Source organism: Abrus precatorius, unplaced genomic scaffold, assembly GCF_003935025.1.
Source record: "Abrus precatorius isolate BTA unplaced genomic scaffold, Abrus_2018 Scaffold10, whole genome shotgun sequence".
In the NCBI taxonomy this organism is placed as follows: domain Eukaryota; kingdom Viridiplantae; phylum Streptophyta; class Magnoliopsida; order Fabales; family Fabaceae; genus Abrus; species Abrus precatorius.
In genome coordinates this window covers 30,634,766-30,655,140 of record NW_020874292.1, presented here as the reverse complement: position 1 = coordinate 30,655,140, position 20,375 = coordinate 30,634,766, and the positions used below count along the sequence as shown (strand labels likewise).

General features: G+C 31.8%; 3 protein-coding genes across 3 annotated transcripts; 2 read left to right on the top strand and 1 right to left on the bottom strand.

The window, feature by feature from the left end:
• Positions 1-893: 893 nt before the first annotated feature.
• LOC113874799 lies at positions 894-5,699 on the bottom strand. The gene is made up of 7 exons (XM_027513016.1): positions 5,176-5,699; positions 4,852-5,049; positions 3,358-3,630; positions 2,991-3,093; positions 2,354-2,472; positions 1,928-2,104; positions 894-1,709 (listed from the first exon to the last, which is right to left on the bottom strand). Exons 1-7 carry the CDS (start codon positions 5,476-5,478, stop codon positions 957-959), a joined length of 1,926 nt encoding a protein of 641 aa, XP_027368817.1. The 5' UTR covers positions 5,479-5,699; the 3' UTR covers positions 894-956.
• A 4,376-nt stretch (positions 5,700-10,075) lies between these two features.
• Positions 10,076-10,600, top strand: LOC113852255. Its single transcript, XM_027482493.1, has one exon. The coding sequence runs from the start codon at positions 10,076-10,078 to the stop codon at positions 10,598-10,600; it is 525 nt and encodes a 174-aa protein (XP_027338294.1).
• A 5,831-nt stretch (positions 10,601-16,431) lies between these two features.
• Positions 16,432-18,064, top strand: LOC113852254 (chaperone protein DnaJ-like). The gene is made up of 4 exons (XM_027482492.1): positions 16,432-16,569; positions 16,666-16,717; positions 16,803-16,870; positions 17,513-18,064. Exons 1-4 carry the CDS (start codon positions 16,432-16,434, stop codon positions 18,062-18,064), a joined length of 810 nt encoding a protein of 269 aa, XP_027338293.1.
• The last annotated feature ends 2,311 nt before the right edge of the window (positions 18,065-20,375 follow it).

Below are 20,375 nucleotides of genomic sequence, written 5' to 3'. Positions count from 1 at the left end.
AGTTGCTGTAAAGTCACGGATACTAAGCAAATAGCAAATATAAGTGATTACTTATCTATCTGTAAATATTAAGTCTCCATTCTTAAAAAATACTAAATGAAAGTGTTCATAATAATTATTTTCTTCTTTATTATACTGCGATTGTTTTATATCGAGTATTTATTTATTTTTTTATGAATATTTATTGCTATCAAATGCCATGTTTTATTTTAATTTCAAATTTTGTGATTTAAATTTTAAATTTTGATACACTATATCAAATTATTTTTAAAAAAATGAATCTTAAAATTTTGATAATCTTAATTTAAATATAAATTTTGACATGTAATGAAAAAAATAATAAATTCAATCTTAATTCAAAATATTTATATTTTTTATTTTAAAATATTCTCTTTGATTTAATTTTATTCAACATTAAATTTAGGACAAAACTTGGTACATTTGGTGTCATTTATTAATCAAAATTAATTTTACCTCTATAATCTATAATAATACTAAATATAAATATTTTAGTAAAATAAAATTCTAATTTTAATAAGTAAATAACATAAATTACATCCTTAAATTTATTACACTTAAGGATAATTATACAATATATCATTACTCTTTTATTAAAAATTAATTTAATTTTAAAAATAATTGAGTATTACGGGGAAAATTCAATAGTTAGAATAAGTTTTTTTTGGTCAAATTTCACTAAACCGGTGCATTGATATAACGTGTTAACTCCAACATCGCACCGCAAGGGCTCCGAGGTGGGACTAAAGAATAACTCTGAACCCGATCCCCAAGTGGTTTAGAAGGCGCAAGGTAAACGGTGCAAGCAAACCATGCATATGCATTGCATGCACAGTATAACCAAGATGTTCTCCTGGAAAGGGGCAGAGGGATAAAAAGAATAAATAACTGAAATCTGTATTCACTAATAATTTTCCAATTTCTATTTTGTTTTTTTGTCACTTTAAAATATTACAGCTGCTATCCATCTCTAGTTCTCGGATTAAAAGTTCCATCATCTTCTTATACATTGGCATGTAATGATCATTTATCATCGTTCTTGAAAGTCTCAGCTTGCTGTACAGCTCTCTAGGTGTTTCATATAAGCAGACATGTTCTTCTACTGGGTCATCAGAATTTGAATTTGAACTTGACTCATCAGATGAAGAAGGAATAGAGACAATATGCATAATCCTTCCAGGGGGATAAAATCGATGGTTGTCCATGTTGTCTGATGTTGTGATTGAATTGCTACATTCTGCAGCATCAACAAGTTGATTCTCTTCTTCAGTGATCTCTTTTGCTGCTGCAGCCTCTTCTTGAGCATGAATATTCATGCTATCATCTTGTTTCTGAAGCTCCTTCTCCAGTTCATACCATAACTGCCCTTCTGTGATGTCACCTACAGTGGATGCTGTAATGTCTTGATTAGCAGGAACCAGTTGTTCCTCCTCATCTGTGTCATCATGCCCAGATCCTCCACTTGAGCATATACTTTCATCCTTAAGCATAGGCTCTCTTACAACCCCTTCGGTCAATAGAGATTCAGGGCTTCTGTCAGATATTAAAGAGACTTCAGTTAAGTCCTCTGTTTTAGAGTTTAACGATGGACTCACGTTTCGGCGCCGTGCACTCATGCAAGACCATGATGACAATGATGATCGAGTTCTAACAACAGCTTCAGCAACACTTTGTGCGCGTCTCATCACAACCTGCAAGTATAAAACAGGAACTCCATCAGATAAATGATGCATTATATATATATATGGGAAATCCCTGAAGAAAACAAAATTCTAGTCACTGTCAAGATGAATGGATAAAAGATAGCTACAAATTTTCCCAATTTTTAATGAGTTCCTAATTGAAAACTAAATCCCAAAGAGCATCCATATTGTCAATTGGAGATCAGAGAGGTTGAAGTTGAAGCTACCTGAGTGCCACTGGTTACAGGCCACAGAATAGCACCAGCACCGGCTACCCTAGCTTTTGCGCTAGATATAGATGGTAAGCGAGATCCAAGTGCAGTTGCAGAGCGGTAGACAACATTCAGGACTTTTGTATGTTCTACTTGATCCCGCAAATCATTCAACCATGAGGATGCGGTGACCTGATGAAAACCAACTTGAGTAAGAAGCAGAGAACGATTACATCACAAATTAAGGGGAGTGTCTATTGCAACTCCAATGCAATCTATTACCACTGCTAATTAACTTTTATATACTTTTTGTTAAATTGTTAGTTTGATTAACAAAGAAAAAAGGCATTTAAGATAAAAACTATTTGAACAAAAGGGGCAAAACCCTCCACAAATTAAGTAATAAACATTAATGTTCATCTCAAGTCGTAGCTACAGCACCTCAGAACGGAGATCATCAATAGATGAAGTTGAGAATGTTGGCACCAAGTCAGAACCATTTATGATGGTAGTTATAAAGAGCTTGCCCGATTCTGCTAACTCCCATGTCATACAGGCAGCTGCAAAAGAGACAATTATGATACAAGGAATTAGCAACAGTAATATAATAAGACTGGAAAGGTTCCCATATTCGAGAAAATTCAATGTCATAAAGCAAATCCAGTAAAAAAAATAAGCAAACAGAATCATGGACAACAATCATACTAGACACATTCTTCACTCATCTCCCCTTTAGTGTTTATTCAGAAAAGTAACTAGACACTACTTAAATTTTACAATTATGACGCAAAAATAGACATGCTTGCTATTAAGTGTTAAAACCGTAATAGAAAATCAATACTTCTGCATCAAACAAATAATAAGAAAAATAAAAGCTACATGGATACACTGCATCTCATGCTTGACAATAATAATGTGCAGAAGTAATTGGAAATCTTACATGCCACCAGAAAATTTAGTGAACTTGCATGCACAAACAATCTAGATAATGAGATGGAGTTATAAAAAACGAAAAACTAATGAATAATCTAATTGTTCAATTCAAAAAATTCATATGTAAAGCAGTATAAATACATGCCTGGGGCAAATGTGACACATGTGCTTGAAGACAACTCTTTCTGCTCTCTAAGAATGTATGTTAACAGTGCAGCAGTACCACCACCGAGTGAGTGCCCAACAATCTATAGAAAGATAAAAAAAGGATAACTTTTACATAAACATACAGGCATGTGTATAATGGCCACAAGATAGAATACAAAATGAAATGATATTTTGAAACCAAAAAAAAAATAAAAATCTTGGGTAATAAGGCATAACATAACAAACAAAGAAAGGAAAATAAAAAAAACTGATACTAGAATATATCCTTTACTGGGTGAGTTATCAGTTTAGTATACACTGATGTAATGATATATAGTTTTCCAAATAAAATATTAGAAAAATACCTTGACTTTGAAGTCTGGACATTCACCAAGAGCCTTAAGAAGGGTAGGAGTGCAGAGCTTTGCAATCCAACGAGCAGCAGCAACCATGCCACAGTGTGCATATCCTAAAACTAAGTTGCTTATCCCACCATCATTTAAAACTGAATGGTGGAAAGGGACAACAGCTCCAGTTGCAGCTGTCAGGGTGTCTTTTATGCTATGTGTACCCCGGATTAATAAAAGTAAACATTTTGACTGCGTATCACGTATAATTGTGAATGCGGGCTTCAGAAGCTGAAAATATATATATATCATGCCATAGAGTCAAATTGATGAAAAATGATGAAAACAGATGCATACCATTCCATGACAAACAAAACATTCAATAAAATTTAATGACTAACATATGGAGATAGTGCCACGATAATTTCAGTATTAAAATACAAGTCAACACTCAGCATGTACAAGGCAGTAATATTAATGATATGTATATAATGGTACCATTAACCACCATCCTATACTAATGTAGACAATCATATTGACCTCACGTTTCTATTTTTCCCATTCCTTCCTTTGAGAGCATTTTTTAACAAGTCATAGAATCGTCAAATAGTGATAAAATAAAATGAGCAACCCAATTTATAATCTGATAGGGAATTTATAACATCTCAGTTTTTCTATAATATAAATCCCCCTTGTGGATGCATGACAGTAATAGTTAAGTCTCTGACTGCTTGAACAGATTAGTCCATGCTCAACCAACATTCCAGGCTAGACTCAATACTGACAGTTCAGAGGGCAGGGTAGCAGATGCGGAAAAAAAAAGGTAGTTGCCGTAAAGCTATTTGCTATAGGGTAAGATAAAACATTGACAGAGTAAAAAGAGAACACAGTAGCCTTATTTTATATACTCACTTTAACCTCTTGTGGATATAAATTCGTTAATATGCATTTTGTATGTCCCATTCATGCGAAAACCAACGCATGAACCAAGTGATTGATTTTTATTTATTTTTTAACTAATTCATTAACCAATATAAACCCTTTTGAATTTGTACAAATTCATGACAGAAATTGTGTATATATTATCTCTCCATATTTCACAAGGGGTCTTCACCAGTGTCAGCACATATAACCAAATCTGAGAACGAGGATGAACAGTGAAAGTAAGAGCACTTCGTGTCTCACGCAAGGATATAAATACCAATTTAATAGACCTAACAAAAACTCATTCTTTTTGTGGTAAAGAATATGGTTTTATTTCAGCATATAAAATATTTATACAGACAGGATCAAAGCAATGACCTTCGGATTCAATTCGTTGGCATTTCCTTCTAAATGGTGATGAGAATTAGGCCACTATCTCTAAACCCATCAAGATGGCTGAGACTGAGTCAAAGGCTCAGCAAGCGTGTGTGTGATTTGTCCTACTCCTTTCCACTAATCACCCCCAAAATATAAAATAAACATAAAAAAAAAACATAGAGACAGAGAGCGGATAAAGACAAAGCATACCCCAGCTTTAGGCTTCTGAATGAGCACATCATCAAGGGAAAATCCAGCAGAATCTAAAAAAACAGGAAACGGCTTCTTGGAGAAAAGCATACACAGTGTCAAAAGCCTCAACAGTTCATAAAGCTCCACAATTATTTCATCCCCTTTCAGCTGTACACAATCACTACCCGCATACACACTCGCAACTCGCAAATTACCCTGCAACCATCACACACCCATTACAAAAACACTCAAATTTCATAAACAATCTACAGAAAGCTCGAACCTTTCCACAACCCCAGAAAAGGAAAAACAATGAAATTGACTACAACTAGAGAAATTCACCTGCTTCCGCATAAAGTAGTTGATACCAAAGGCCAAATCGCCGATGGGCCATTTTCCGAAGGTCTCGGAATACGTAAACCTCAACGTCTCTGACAACGTCACGATCGATTCCAGCAGCGTCGCCGGCGCCTGAGCCGGCCGCCGGGAAAATCTTCTCCGGCGAAGCGATCTACTCGATTTCGACACGTCGCCGCCGGCGTGGTCCTCGCCGTCGTCCTCCGCCTTTCTCGCCAGCCTCCGACTTAGCACGTAGTAGAGCATCACCGCCGCTCCGGCCGCCGTCGCCATTGTCCCCGCCGCCATGCGTTGTCGGAGATCGGCCACGCGCCGAAACAACCGTATCAAGAATCGAAGAACCGCAAGAAATGAACGAAACAGAAACGAATTACTTTGGGGGAACAAATGGGGTTTAGAAAAAGATGAAAATTTGGGGTTTTGAGTTGTGAAATGTGAGAAACGTAACAGAGAAACCGAAGTACAGAGAAGATGGTTTTTCTTTCTCCTTATGGGGAAGGTTTGTTTACTTGGGAACACATCATCTGAACAAGATGCTGAGTTACTATTATGTTTAATGACTAAAAGGCCCTTTCTTATTTTGGAATTTCGGGATAATTCCGGGGTATATTGGGTAGGGCGAGGCATTATGATGACTGAGAGAGTGAACACGACGTTAGAGACACAAAGGAATAACAAAAATAGGTTTATTTTATTTTCTTAATTATCTTTTAACAATTGTTTACTAGTTTATAAAATAAGTACTTAATAAAATTATGTATTTATTATCTTAAAATATAAAATAAACTAATTTTTATTTAATAATTAGACGAATTTATAGAAAGAAAAATTATTCTAACAAAAACCATGTTAAATTTGCTTAATTAGTTTCCATTCTAGTCAAACCTTGTTAATAAATAATTAATGCTAATTAAAAAATAATTTTTAAAATTAATATGCAAATATTAGTTTATGTTCGGAATAATATTTAATTTTTTTAAATTTTAATTTTAATAAAATAATAAAATAATTTTAAAAAAAATAAAAGAGTAAACATTTTTTAAAAACTTTTACGAGTTTTAAAACATATTAATAAGCATTCACGTTCCATTAAACCAGTTATGTTGACTACCAAATTAGCTTTGGAGAATCATTAACTTACCAAAACAAGATAGGTTATCCTGCTACTCTATTTTTTTACGATACAATTTTTGTTAGGCACCTAAAAATAGATATAAAATGTTTTTATTTTAAAACATATATCTACATGTAACGCACCAATAAATCTATATACACATTAAAAATCGTTATGTTTTAAATTCATTACAAATTCAACTAGGCAAAATTAAAAAAAAAAAAGTATTCTCACTCATTACAAAATCAATTTAATCTTTTTCTAAATTATAAGCATTATATTCAAATTAGATAAGATTATTATGGATAACTAACTATTATTTTCGAGTTCCTGCTGGCTGATACAAGTGTTTGGTAGTAAAATATGTTAATTAATTGAAAGAGAAGTAAATGGGAGGATATTTTATTAACTTAATAATGTTTAAAATATAGAAAAAGAAAGTGAGAAAGTGGAAGATAAGGACAAGGAGGGGTTTGAGTGAAGCGGTGCGGTAGGATTGGTTGGTGGGTGGATCCAACCCAACATTGACCCGTGCATAGTTTATGTATTATATACTATTTTCTTGCAAATTAAATATTACATCTATCGCTAGTTTTTGTATTTTATTTATTATATAGTATTTTCTCTTCATAATAGCATGTGGTTATTATTGTAACTTTTACAAATAAAAGGTGGGAGTGTCTCATTACGTGGTTGCAATACTCCCACGTAAAGATCAGTGCTATGTTGATGTGTTTGTCCGTAAATTATTCATCCACTAATATTTACGAATTATTATTTTTTATACAATGGATACTTTCACTCTTAAAAGTGATAGCTTGTACTGATTTAGTATTTAAAAGTTTGTATGTGTATAACTTGTTCTTGAATTTATCTATTTTATGATAAATTTGGTAATGGAAATAATTAATTGGTCATGAAATCGATAAATTCAAAGACTAAATTATATATGTAAATTCTTTTAGGATTTAAATAAACCCAAATGACCAATTTAATCTGGAACACAATATTATATATCTAACTGGCATTCCTCAATTTACTTATCTCACTAAGCAACGTACCTAAACATTTGCTTATTACAATGTATGGAAGCAGAAACGTGAAAGCAACTCAACGTCTGGCTCTGGTCCATCACTTTTACTTTGCAAGTGGTGTGTCGTGGGTCTCTAAAAACAGCTCTCGTTTAAGTTTGCTGTATATATAAAATAATTATAATAATTTTAAGTTGAAATAGAAAACATTTACGAGATAAAAATGTGACATCATTTGTAAAATTTATCAACTATTTTTTTTATAATTATATTATAGGTGAAAGTAGTCCAAAAAAAATGTCATAATAGGTCCCATATAAGATTTTTTAATAAAAAAATTAAAAAAGTTGAGAGAGTATTATTGTTAAAAATGCTCTAAGCACCTACGACCCTATAAATTTATTGCAGAATATATGCGACGAATACGAAACTAATGATACAATAATGAGATTATGATAAGCCAACTTATTTAAAGTTTTAAATATGTATATTAGCATCTTAACATACACAATAAGATCTTCCACCTAATCCTTCTGCAATCACTCAGCGAACAATTGAGGTCAAAGCAAGAAAATTTCAACGCCGCTTACCATTGTGATTGATGAATTAGTAGATGTTTGTCAACCATTTAATGTATAATAAATATTATAAAACTCATCAATTATAACTTGGATAGTATTTGGAAATTCAAGGTTTTATTTTTAAGATTATACTAATACTTCGATGGAGTGTTAACATCTTTTATTTCACTTTGATATTCTTGAAATGTTTATTGTGACAAAAAAAAATGATGATTCTCTTTCTGTTGGCATCAGGCAGATAAGATGGCAATGGTTGACTGTTGACAATCCCTCCTCTGCATCGATCACCATAATATGAAACCAAAGCTCCTTAGCCTCCATGATCCCCAATGAATTTGGGGTCTCGTTTGTAAAACAAAGCAATCCCAAACACAAGTTTTGATCTCTCTCATTATTATATTAGTTAATTTCAAGTCACACTTAATTAACTTTTCCAACTTATTCTCCTTTGTATTCAAGATATAATCTTACCAAGATTTTAGGATTTTAACCTTGAGTTTCTTTCCATTGAAAGATGGTGGATTAAAGTTAGCATTACTAAATTTATAGAATTTCAAGTAATTTCATGAGTTTAGTTACTGAAATGGTGAATGAAATTTTTTTAATTTAGTGGAACCCATGAAAAAGAAATGTTCAGGTGTAAACATGACAAATTAAATTTCTAAAAACACAAACTCCCATGTATAGAAGATATATTATGGGTTGTATAATGCATTTCTATTAATTAATATATGGGCAAAAGTCTTCACCTGTCTATATTTTAACCCACCTAATTTATTCTATTCTTATTTTTACTAATCCAAATACTATATTATTTCATTTTATTTCATCTTTATTTTATTCTTTATATTTCATTCCATTATCCAAACAAACCACAAAGTTTGGGCATCTCTCTTTTATCATTATACCATTGTGGATTTTCAATAGTGATAAACGGTGGGAGGTGTAATTGCAGTAACATTTTGATGTTAAGTGAATGCCCTTACAATGATAATGCAGTGGTGAGAGAGCAAGTAAAATATATGCATCATGGACATGTTCAAATCTTGTCCCTAACAATTTTTCACTTTCTCTCTTCCAGTCCCCCTCTTCGGCGACTAAAAAGAAGAGTAAATGAGTTAACAAGTACATGTTATTAAGTAGAATTAGATTATCATTACTTCAGGTTTAACTAGCAATCATTCTGGGTATTTGTATCAATAATTGTATATTTGTTCTTTTTTTATATCATATCGCTTGTTTTTTTCTTTTCTTTTTTACTGTTCTTTCAAACACTTAATACTCATTCATAGAATGAGTCTATTTATTTATTTATAAATTTAAATATTTTTTTAAAAATATGTAAAAGAATATTATTAAGAAGTAGATAATAATAAAATTACTAAATATCAGGTGAGGATTATACCATTATAATTTATACAACTACAGTTGTTACATTTTTAATCCTAACAATCTTTATTCCAACCCTAAACTTCATTTTCCCTCGTTCTAGACTTCTAGTCCTCAAAATACGAAACATTCTCTTCAACCTTGTGAATGACAAAATGGAAGTGTATCAATCTAAACTCATTTACCGATTGCAATCCTCTCTTTTTACCCCCAACAAAACGCTTTGCTTCCAACTCTATACCAACATTTACCTCAAACTCAAAGCAATCATCATTTTTGCTGCAACAATTTCATGACCAATCCATCAACCTATGTTTACGCACAAATGCCTCTTCTTCTGCTTCCTCTTCGCTTGCACACTCCTTTGCAGAGTCCTACCTCATCAACACCCTTGGCTTCTCACCCGAATCTGCTCTCAAAGTTTCCAAGGAAGCTCGTTTCAACACTTCCCAGAGGCCCGATTCAGTTCTTCACTTTTTCACCAAACTGGGGTTTCTCAACTTCCCACGTGCACCGCATCATCACAACGGAGCCATCGTTCCTTTCTTGCAATCCCCACAAAAGGGTTCTCCCAAAGTTTCAATTTTTACTCTCCAAAGGTGGTTCTGCCTCTGACATTGTGTTCATAGTGACCAAAACCCCAAGATTCATCTCTAAGCTTAACAATCACATTGTTCCCACATACGAATTGCTACATAGATTCCTGAAATCGGATGAGGACACCTTGGCTTGTATAATTCGCAACACACTTTTCCTTCTGTAGTAGTCACATGAGGCCTAATGTTAAATTGTTGATAGATTGTGGAGTTTCTGATTCGAACATTGTAATGTTGCTTCGTAAATGGCCTAGTATATTCTCCTCAATTCAGTTGCTTAAAGAGGTTGAGGAAGTGAAGGGGTTGGGTTTTGACCCTTCAAAATCAAGTTTTAGTACAGCGTTGCTGGCCAAACATACTGTCAGAAATTCGCATTGGGATGAGAAAGTTGATGTTTTTAAGAGTTGGGGTTGGTCTGATGAAACTGTTCTTGAAGCATTTAGGAGGCAGCCTAATTGTATGTTAGCATCATGTGATAAAATCAATGCTATGATGGGTTTTTGGGTGGGCGAGTTGGGTTGGGATGCTCTGGCACTTGTGAAAGGAACTAATTTTTTTGGGTTTAGTTTGCAGAAAAGGATCATTCCTAGGGCTTTGATTGTCCGGTATCTACTTGCAAAAGGTTTGATAGATAAGGATGCTAGCTTATTTACACCGTTCATAATTTCGGAGAAGATGTTCCTGCAGAAGTTTGTGTAGTGTTTTGAAGAGAATGAAACATCTCACCTGTTAAAGCTATATCAAGAAAAAATGGGTCTTTAAGAATCAAGATAATGGGGAGGATGGTAGCATTGGTTGTTATCGGAGGCTTAAATGACTGACTAGTCCAAATTTTGAGGATCAATCTTGTTATTTTTATGTGTCTCACTTGGATTGGAACCTTTCAAGGTATCATGGTGATGATGGTATGTGGCATTACTAAAGTAATTAACTAGTGAGTTGAAAATCCAGGTTGCTCAATCTTATTATTTTGTTTGAGCTGATTGAGGTAGTTCTCTTGTTCAAACTTCAATGCAGAAAAGAGTGTTCCTTTGCTTCTTGTTATCGTATTTCTGTGGTCAATAATTTGATATCCAGTTAACGCTTTAGTATTCAGTGCTCCATTTGGCTGTTTTTACATTTTAGAAGCAATATTGATTCACCTTCCTTGTCTGTTTGTTTATACGCCTTTTTAAGGCAATGTGTGTATTCATCTAACATGTTATCAGGAATTATGGGATTGACAAGTTGCTCAAATTTCTAACGGTTTTGCCAGATAAAATAATCTTCGGGAGCAAGGTGAAAATCAAATATCCTTTTACATTTTGTTTATGATTCAGTTTCAGCCAAAAAGTAGATTTGAATATTTGATAGCCATCTGAAATCATTGTCAAACGCTGGATTAATCTGAGTGACTGAATAAATATTCAGTTTTGTCTGTAAGATTTCTAATGTGAAAGCAAAGCTCGACATGAGGATAGCAGAGCTCCTTCCATGGGCATTTGAAGTTTTGAGCCTATAGAATATCAAGGTCTCTGCTTCATTTATTGTCAATCCAAGACGCAATGGCTAAGTTTGAGTCATTATCAACTACTAATATGAGGTAAACATCTGGTTTGAGTTTACCGAAACATGTTTGGTTCCAAAAACTGATAATAAAATCCGGTTTCAATGGCGCATTTCAATTCAGTTAATGTTTCAATTTGGTTTTACAATGTTTTTTTTTTTATATTTAAATGGTGTCCCTAAAGAAGCTTTTGACTTACTGTTGGTGTTGACTAATTTGGTAGTAGTAATTCAGTAATTCTCTTTCAGAACTGTAATTAATAAACTGTTATTACAAGTTTTATTATTGAAAGACAAACACATAGTGGGATTTATATCTCTGGTAGTGTTTACAACAAAGGTACAATGGGAGACAGAAAGAAACTAGAATATATTGCTCCCAGAAGCTACTTTTTCCTGTTTGATGCATTGATTTTTACAGCCATCCGGGTTGAAACAAGGCCCAAACCATGTTTTGCTAGGCCTTGCACAAAGATTTGCTTCTGCAAATTTCACCTCTGCATAAGACCATGAAAAGAAAGTCATGTGGGGTTAGCATTGGATACCCATGAATGAAATAGATGAATCAAATGAATAATTAATTGTAGTTTTACCCCATGTGGAGGAAAAGAGGAGGGGCAGGCAAAGGAACACGAAGATGGAAAATTTAGGAGCAAAGGATGCGGTGTATATATGCTTGCTAATTGTACACGAAAATTATGTCTTGTATCAAATGCATGGCCACACTTGTGAGTCATATATATGGCAAGATAAAAGACAATATGAATGCTTTTGATTCCAACATTTGAGCGAGTAACTCCACGCTGCCTCTTGGTGGCTTCAACTCCATCCATTGCTACAGCCTAAATAGCAGTGTATGTGTTGATTGTCATTTTCTTCTTTGTATTTCTGTGGTTAGAACTGCAATATTGATTCATGCCTCTCGATTTACTTTATACCTTTTAATATGCTGTCATTGATTTGTTGTTTTACTTCGCTGTATTAAGTAGAATAATTAATTTTAACTAGTAAAATTTTCATATTATTAAATTTAAATTAATTTTTAAAATACAAAATTAAAGATATCCTATATATTATTTTCAAATTTAATAAATTTTGAAATTTTTTTTAATAATTAATAATAATGGTGTTCCTAAAGAAAACTTTGACGCATATTACAACAACTTTTTTTCTATATATTTGTAATTTTAAATTTTTTTTGGGGTCAAGTTTATATTTGTAATTTAGACACTCGTAGCCTGGCACAATGCAATGCTGAACTGATTTGATTGGAGATTTTGGGCTATATAGAGTGGCAGTTTGTAACAAAAAATGAACTGGACTTGAACAATTGTTTCTTTGTGTGTTTTTTTTTTGCCAATGTTTCGTTTGTTGTTCTCATAATTTGCATTGCTTGTAGATTGTGGATTTTGTACTAGAGTTCTGATTCTGAAAATGGTTACTGAATTTTTGTCCGAGTTTGTCTTTTTTTTTTTGGTCAAGTTTCTGAATTTGTATGTGTATGATCTTCTTGTCATTTGGACTTAATAATGGCTTTGGCCCGGAGTAGTGGTTTAACAGAATGATTGTTTAGACTGCACATCAAGGTAAAATTGTTATTGAAGTTTTCAAAATTGACTGTCATTTTTATAAAAAAATAAATAATAAAATTCTGTGTCATTATAGTATACAATTTTTATTTTTACCAATTGAATAAACTTTTATCGGCTATAGATGACCATTTTTTTTTGTCTTGTATAATGACCTAATAAAGCCAATGATATTCTCCGTAATGTTGAAATTGGAATAACAAATCCCACATCATGAAAAATTGTTCTAATAAGTCATCGCCGTCATAGTAGAAAATCTATCTGCTAAACTGATTTTCATTTTTAGAAGTGCATATAATTTGCTAATTATATAAAAAATGTTAGATTATATACATTTATTTAATATTAAAAGACTTTTCTTTCTTATATAGGTATTATAGTATCGTCTATTTAAAATGTTAAAAAAAATCACCTCAGCACATTATTTGATAAAATGTATAAAAATTATACAAATTGACTTAAAACTAACTAAAGTACTTCTATTTTACTGTTTTAGATGAAAGAGTGAGAAATGTTGTCTTCTTTCAAAATGAGGCAGAAAATAAGTTTATTAAAATTATCGTGTTTTTGAAAGCATAATAGGAGAAATAATTTATTTTTACATTTTTAAGAAAATATAAAATTTGAATTTTTTAAAACAAACTAATTTTAATGCAGACAATAATGTTTATTAATGATCTACAGAATGGAAAAGTAGTTTTAAATCTTAGATATATATTCATGTCTTCAACTCGGGACACACACAAATCAAAGTGAGTTTAGCAATATTTGTTAGTTGTTGATTTCATTGTAAATGTACAAAGAATATAAATCCAATTGACAAGTAATAAATTATTAAATTCACTTTGGATACCGATATCTCATTTTGTAAAAAATACATAGAAATGACCCATGCTTAATGCATTCAAAGTATAGGTCAAACTTTTCCACTTTGCACTAGTTTAATTTTCCCTTCAGTTTCTAAGTTGTTTGCATAGGTTTGATAACGATGAGTTATCTTTTTCTCTGGGGATGACATGAATGGGGATATCTCATATTAGCAAATGACTTGCACAGTTGCATAGACTTTGGTATTCCAACCCATACCCCTACTGTTTGGATTGGCTTTTTTTTTTTAATTTTGGTCAAAGTTTGCATTGGCTTTTGAATTCCATCGTTTTCCAACAAATTTGACTATTTGCACTTCCTACCATTCCTGGCATTTGTCCCATGCATAACACAGCCTATCTTGGATGCTATGCTATTGCTCTTCTCAGTCCAAAACAAAGCTTCAGTTACCAATGCATTATAAAATAGCACTTGCTAATTATTTGATTCAAATATGTACTACTTATAAAGAAAATATTATAAGCTCCTCCTATAACTCGAGTGTAATATTATAACTCTTGTTGATGTTGTTCTTTAATTAAAATTGAAGTTTTATTTCAATATGCACTAATTTTTAATACCAATATGTTAACCTTTCATGCTAATCTTCTCTGTGCATATTATTAAGGTGAAAATTCAATTCTAATTAAAAAAAAAAATACCATCAATGGTGCTGATATATTGTACCTAAGTTTTGTCTTATATTTTATACAAATAAATAAAATGTGAATAATTAATTAAACATTAATAATCAATTAATATCTACATTCATTATTTGCAATGGGGGTGTATCGGTGATAAGTTTATTTTTTCCCCTATTCAATTTGAAATTTTTATAAGGTCATTTTTTCGATAATATTCAAATAAGACCATTTTAAATCGACTTATAAAAAAATATCAATCTTAATATTATATATAACTAAATCATAAAATTAATGAAGTATAAACTTAAAATTCAAATATATTTTACAATATATATTTTAAAATTAATAATATCAATTTAAATATTATATCATGATATGCAAAAATATTATCTATTAAGTATTGAAGTGATATTACCAAAAATAATTGTTAAAAAATTAAAATTTTAAAAGAAAAAATATACCAAAACTGAGTTAGGACAACCCAAATTATAATCTTAATCCGTTCTTAAAAATATATCGGGTTCAAATTTAAAAACCTGAACCTGTAAAAATTAATCAAGTAAGGATTTGTTAAGTCTTGAATACCCCTAAATTCCACAAAGTTCATCTGTATAAATTAGTGTAAGATTGAAAAATGGTGTGATAAGATCATTTTCATGAACTGCTTGAAGCCTTGAACAGTAAGTAGAATGATTCCTAAAAATCTCTGTCCTGAAATAGTAGTGTGCTCCCACAATATACTGCTGACAGTGAAAGCCTTTTGTCCGAACTTGGGAAATTGGAAAGGGTTCGAATGAAGCTATTGGGACTTCAGCACCAAAATCGTCTTGAACCATGACAAACTAAATTTCCTAATGAAGTCATTGCAATGCTAGTTGTTAAATTGCACCTAACACCCAACAACTAACACATGATGATGAATTCCAAGAGAGGAAGAAGAAAAAATGATTCGCAATTTTGAACAGAAGGGTGCGAGATGAAAGCCAAAGAGACAATTTTCACAATATTTTTATTAACTTTCTCTATTACATCATATAAGTAGAAATAATATTAATTAGTCTGAAATTTTCAACCATCCCATAGTATTGCATGCCTAGGATTCAACAGGGAATCATACGCTTGTAAATGTCATATTTCATCTGCATCAATGAAGGGACATTAGGGGTTTCCTATACCCGAAAATGGAGGGGATCAAATCAGTAGTTTGTGGGCATCCATTTTTCACTATAGCCTGATATAAAGAATTGATAAATAACCAAAACCTAAAAGAATCTTTGAAGAGTCCAAGTCAATTTTATTACTTACAAGAAACGAGAATTGATAAAATACTCTGCTGGTAATAGTTTAACGGTTGAGATCTCATCTAACTGTGTTGTGTCGTATGTCATATTTTTAGTAATCTAGATGTAGCTGTTTTCATATTATTTAAAGTTTTCACCAAGAATTAGTAAATCTATTAACCAAATTACAATTAATTATTTCATTTGATTGAGAGTTGCTATTTCAAGCGGCATGGTATTTGATTGGTTGCAACTTGCAACAAATATAGGGAGTCCAATAGATAATGAAAACAAGAAAAAAAAAACTATTTTTATATCTTATTAGATTAAACAAGGAAAAGAAAACACGTTAAGGCCAAATGACCCCTTCTCAAGTGGTGCCATATGGAGAGATTAACGTTAACCTCTCCAAACTCTGTACTTGTTTGTTCCTACAAACTGACCCACTTCAAAAAAAATCTACTCCACAATGCTTGCTCTTTATTCTAAACTGCTCAACCCGTTTTTAGTTATTCCTGCCTTCTAAAACCCAAGAAAAGCAAACACCACCTTTCACTATTTGTAAACCCTTTCCTTTACACGTTTTGTCACTTCAGATGGAGGGAATGGGACAAGAATCAGATCACAAAACCCGGTTGGTATTGGAGATTTGCTCCATTTCCAGCCGTTCAGTTATATGTGTTCATAGACTTATCTCAAACCCTGCCAAGGCTTCTTTCATTGATTGGTATTGCATTCTTGGAGTAAGTATTTGATCCTTTCTTATTGATGCAAACTTGGTACCTATTTTCTATGTTGTTATTATATGATGTAAATCTCTTCATATTGGTTTCTCATAGGTGGAAGAAAATGTAGAGGTAAATAGCATTCGCAAGCAATACCATAAACTTGGTAGGCTTAACTCATTTCATGGTTTTGTACATTACGCATTGTCTCTTTCTCCTGAACAATAACAAGGACTGTCATTTTGCTGCAGCCTTGCAACTTCATCCGGACAAAAATAAACACCCAAAGGCTGAAATTGCATTCAAGCTTGTCTCTGAGGTTAGTTTGTGATATTAAAAATTGTATATTTTTATTAAAAGTTTCAAATTCAACGCAATTCAATATGATGATATTATTAAATATTCTATAATTTTTAATAAAATTTTTCATATTTATTAATTTCTTATTATATGTCTTTTTTGTATATATTAAAAAATGTAGATATATTTCTTTTATTGGAAAAACTTTTAGCAACGAGTAACAAATTGTAAAAAAAAATTTAACAAATAAAAATTAATATCTTACGTGTATGATAATTTATAGATAAATTTTGTAGTACACTTAAAACTTTTAGAATACAGTACAAGAAAGATTTAAGTAATAATTTTATTTAATAATAAATTATATATAATAATATATACTTCTTAATTATAACTTATCACATATTTTTTTAATTAATTAGTACAATGTTTTTTAGTATGGTACCTATAAAAAAAATTTTAAAATATTACAGCACACACCTAATTTATATAGCTATTTCTATTTCTATTTCTATCCTAAAAAAATACACTAAAAAAATAGAAGAGAGAACTGCAAGCAAGTTATTTTTAAGAGTTGTTCAAAAATTATTTTTTTCTGATCAAAGTGGATTAAAATCAAAACTCTTGCCTTCATTTTTGTTTGTTTTTGTTGATTTTGTAGGCATATACATGTCTGTCTGATACGGCAAGAAGAAAGACTTTTGACTTGGAGAGATATAAGAATTTCTGCTTTGAGTGCAATAGAATCCCGTATACATCAAGCAATGTCCCAGGCAATTTCAATGGTTCTAGTTTCAAGACATGGAATAGTACTAGCAAGTCAAGATCTTATAAAGTTTGGAGAAATATTAGGGACACGAGAGAAAGATTGAAAGAGGAGGCTAAGGTGATAGAGAACTGTCTGCGGGCAAATTCAATGTCAAAGAAAGAATCTCCCCTCTACAATCCAGCTGACTTTGCACATGGAAGCAGGTGCCAGCACAAAATTGAGAAAGAAATCCCGGTTTTCAATCCATTGAAATACTTGTACCAAGGCTACCCTCATCCAAAGGGCCATGTTTACAAGAATTTTGAGACACGTTGGTTCTTGCAAACACAAGATATAGTGCACAATGACAAGAGGGGAGCTAAGTATGCTGACCCCGTTTTTTATGTCAAATCACAAAGAAGCATGCTCACAAGTAAATTTGCATCTGTCCCATCACAATGCTAGATTAACGATTTTCACATTAATTGGAGCAATGTGATTGACATATTTCGGCGTCTCTAGAGGATTAAGTGCAAGTTTTGTTCAATTTATTTTGACAAAATAATGGCTAATTTTTTTCTAACTTTCTGAGAAAATTTTAAGAAACTAAGTGATTCCAAACAAGCTATGATTGCACTATCATTGTGCTTTTTGTATGAGCTATATGGGGCTGCTTAGAGTAGAACCTCCAAGCGCCAAAGTGCATTGGCTATTTTAAAATTTAGGGGCTAACAAAATGAATATGTGATATTATTTGAAGTAACGTTAATGAGCTTGCATGTTGTTCCTAATCTTTTGACTGTCTTACTAGAACGACAGAGAAATATTTCTCAATGTCATACATACTGTTACTAGTTCTCTGGCTTCGTTTAAGAGAAGTCCGTTAACGATTAAAGGCTGCACCCCAAAATATCAGTAATGCAAAAGAAACATTTAAATAAACATTTTTTTATTAATTCAAAAGCAATTAAACGGTAATAAATATTTAAGAAAGGAAAGAGGAAAGCATACTTATAAAACACAAGTGAGAAATGGAAGGATAATTACGTTATTAGAAGCAAAGCATTAGAAACCCTCTGCTAAGAATACATTTTTAACATTCTTTAATAATAATAATAATAATAATAATAATCGCATAATTAAGTCTCACTTCTAATTTAACATTCTTACTTGTATTTTTATAGTTTTTCGGAAATTTCAACAAATGAGAGTGTGTTCTTAGCTCTCAAATTATATTTATCCACTGCACCTTGATGCACTTCTTCCTTGAATTTCTTGTCACTAAGGACACCTTCGAAGTTTCTATCCAAGAGCTTACTACTGGTGGATCCTGATGGCAAGCGAATGAAGTGCAGGGTTTATAGAGCAGGTTTTTAAAATCCACAAAACAGAAAAGGAAAAAAATTAGATACTATTCAGTAGGTGCTCTTAATACTGTTTATTGATTAGTAAACAACACCAATTAAGAGTTATGAGGAATGGATTTTGATTCGTTGAATAGAATTGAGAAGTTTGTTCAAACTTATATTAAAGCGTGTGTCATGACACATGAGGGGAGGAATTGATTACAAGTGTTTAGCCAAACAAGCACAAAGATAGGATCAGAAGTAACGTTGAATAGCAGTCAGAAGCAAAATAAGCAGTACACGACTAAAACAGCTGAACAATTCGATTGGATACTGCTAGGACACAATTTAATGGTGTGCACGCAAACCACCACTAGTCCTTAAGAGAGGCTGGGTAACAAAACATGTTCACAAAGTTAAAATCAGTTCTAGACACCCATGTTCATTGTAAGTTATTATTTTGTCTATAATACTTCCTTCCCTTTCATAATCTTCTTTCTTTCTTAAAGGGGATGCAAAATAGAAGAACAAATCATATGTCAAATTCTATCATCACTGAGAAGTAAGAGGGATCGAGACTCAATTGGTTCATTGAATTTAATAATAGAAAATTTTAAAATATTAATAAATTTGTCCAAATCTATTGTCGTCTCACTTTTTTCTGCCTAGTGACGCTTGTGCTATTTCCTTGAAAAACGTATGAGCATTGTGTCTTTTCAAGTTGATCATCCATATGCACAAGACATTGTGTTGGTATAAAATTTAAAAAAATATTAATTAGTTCTATCAAAAAATTCACAATAGAATTTTTATTAAAAAATAATATAATAATAAACCTATTTTCATAATTTTCAGCGCATTTCAAAGTGACTTTTAATAAAAATTACAATTTATTGATTCTTAAATTAAGTACTAATTGATCCAAATTAAAATTCAATATACAGATGAAACAGAAATAACATGAATAAAATAGGGGAAAACGAGACCAGCCAAGTTGGTTTATCTCGATTCAGAAACAAAATGTGACTTATATGTAGTTTCCAAGCTTATGTTTTAAAATATTCTTCACTGTACCTTGAATTTTACGTATAAGAATTCCAAAAATCTTTCATCTCTACATAATCGACAGTTGAATTTTTTTTTTAATATTGTTCTGAATATCATCAAGAATTGAATGCAAAATCATATGAGAAATGAATGATTCAATACTTATTTAGTTGCTTATATATAGAGAGAAGTTTTTTATAATAATAAAAAATGAAAAAATATTTCAATATTTTCAAAATATAAAAATTCATAGAAAACAATTATGATATATATGCATAATTTTATTAGTAGTATATTATATTTTAATGTTATAAATTTAATGTTTGTTGCCCTCCATAATATTTTTGGGTCCGTCCCTATTGACCCCGAAACTTAACCTCTGC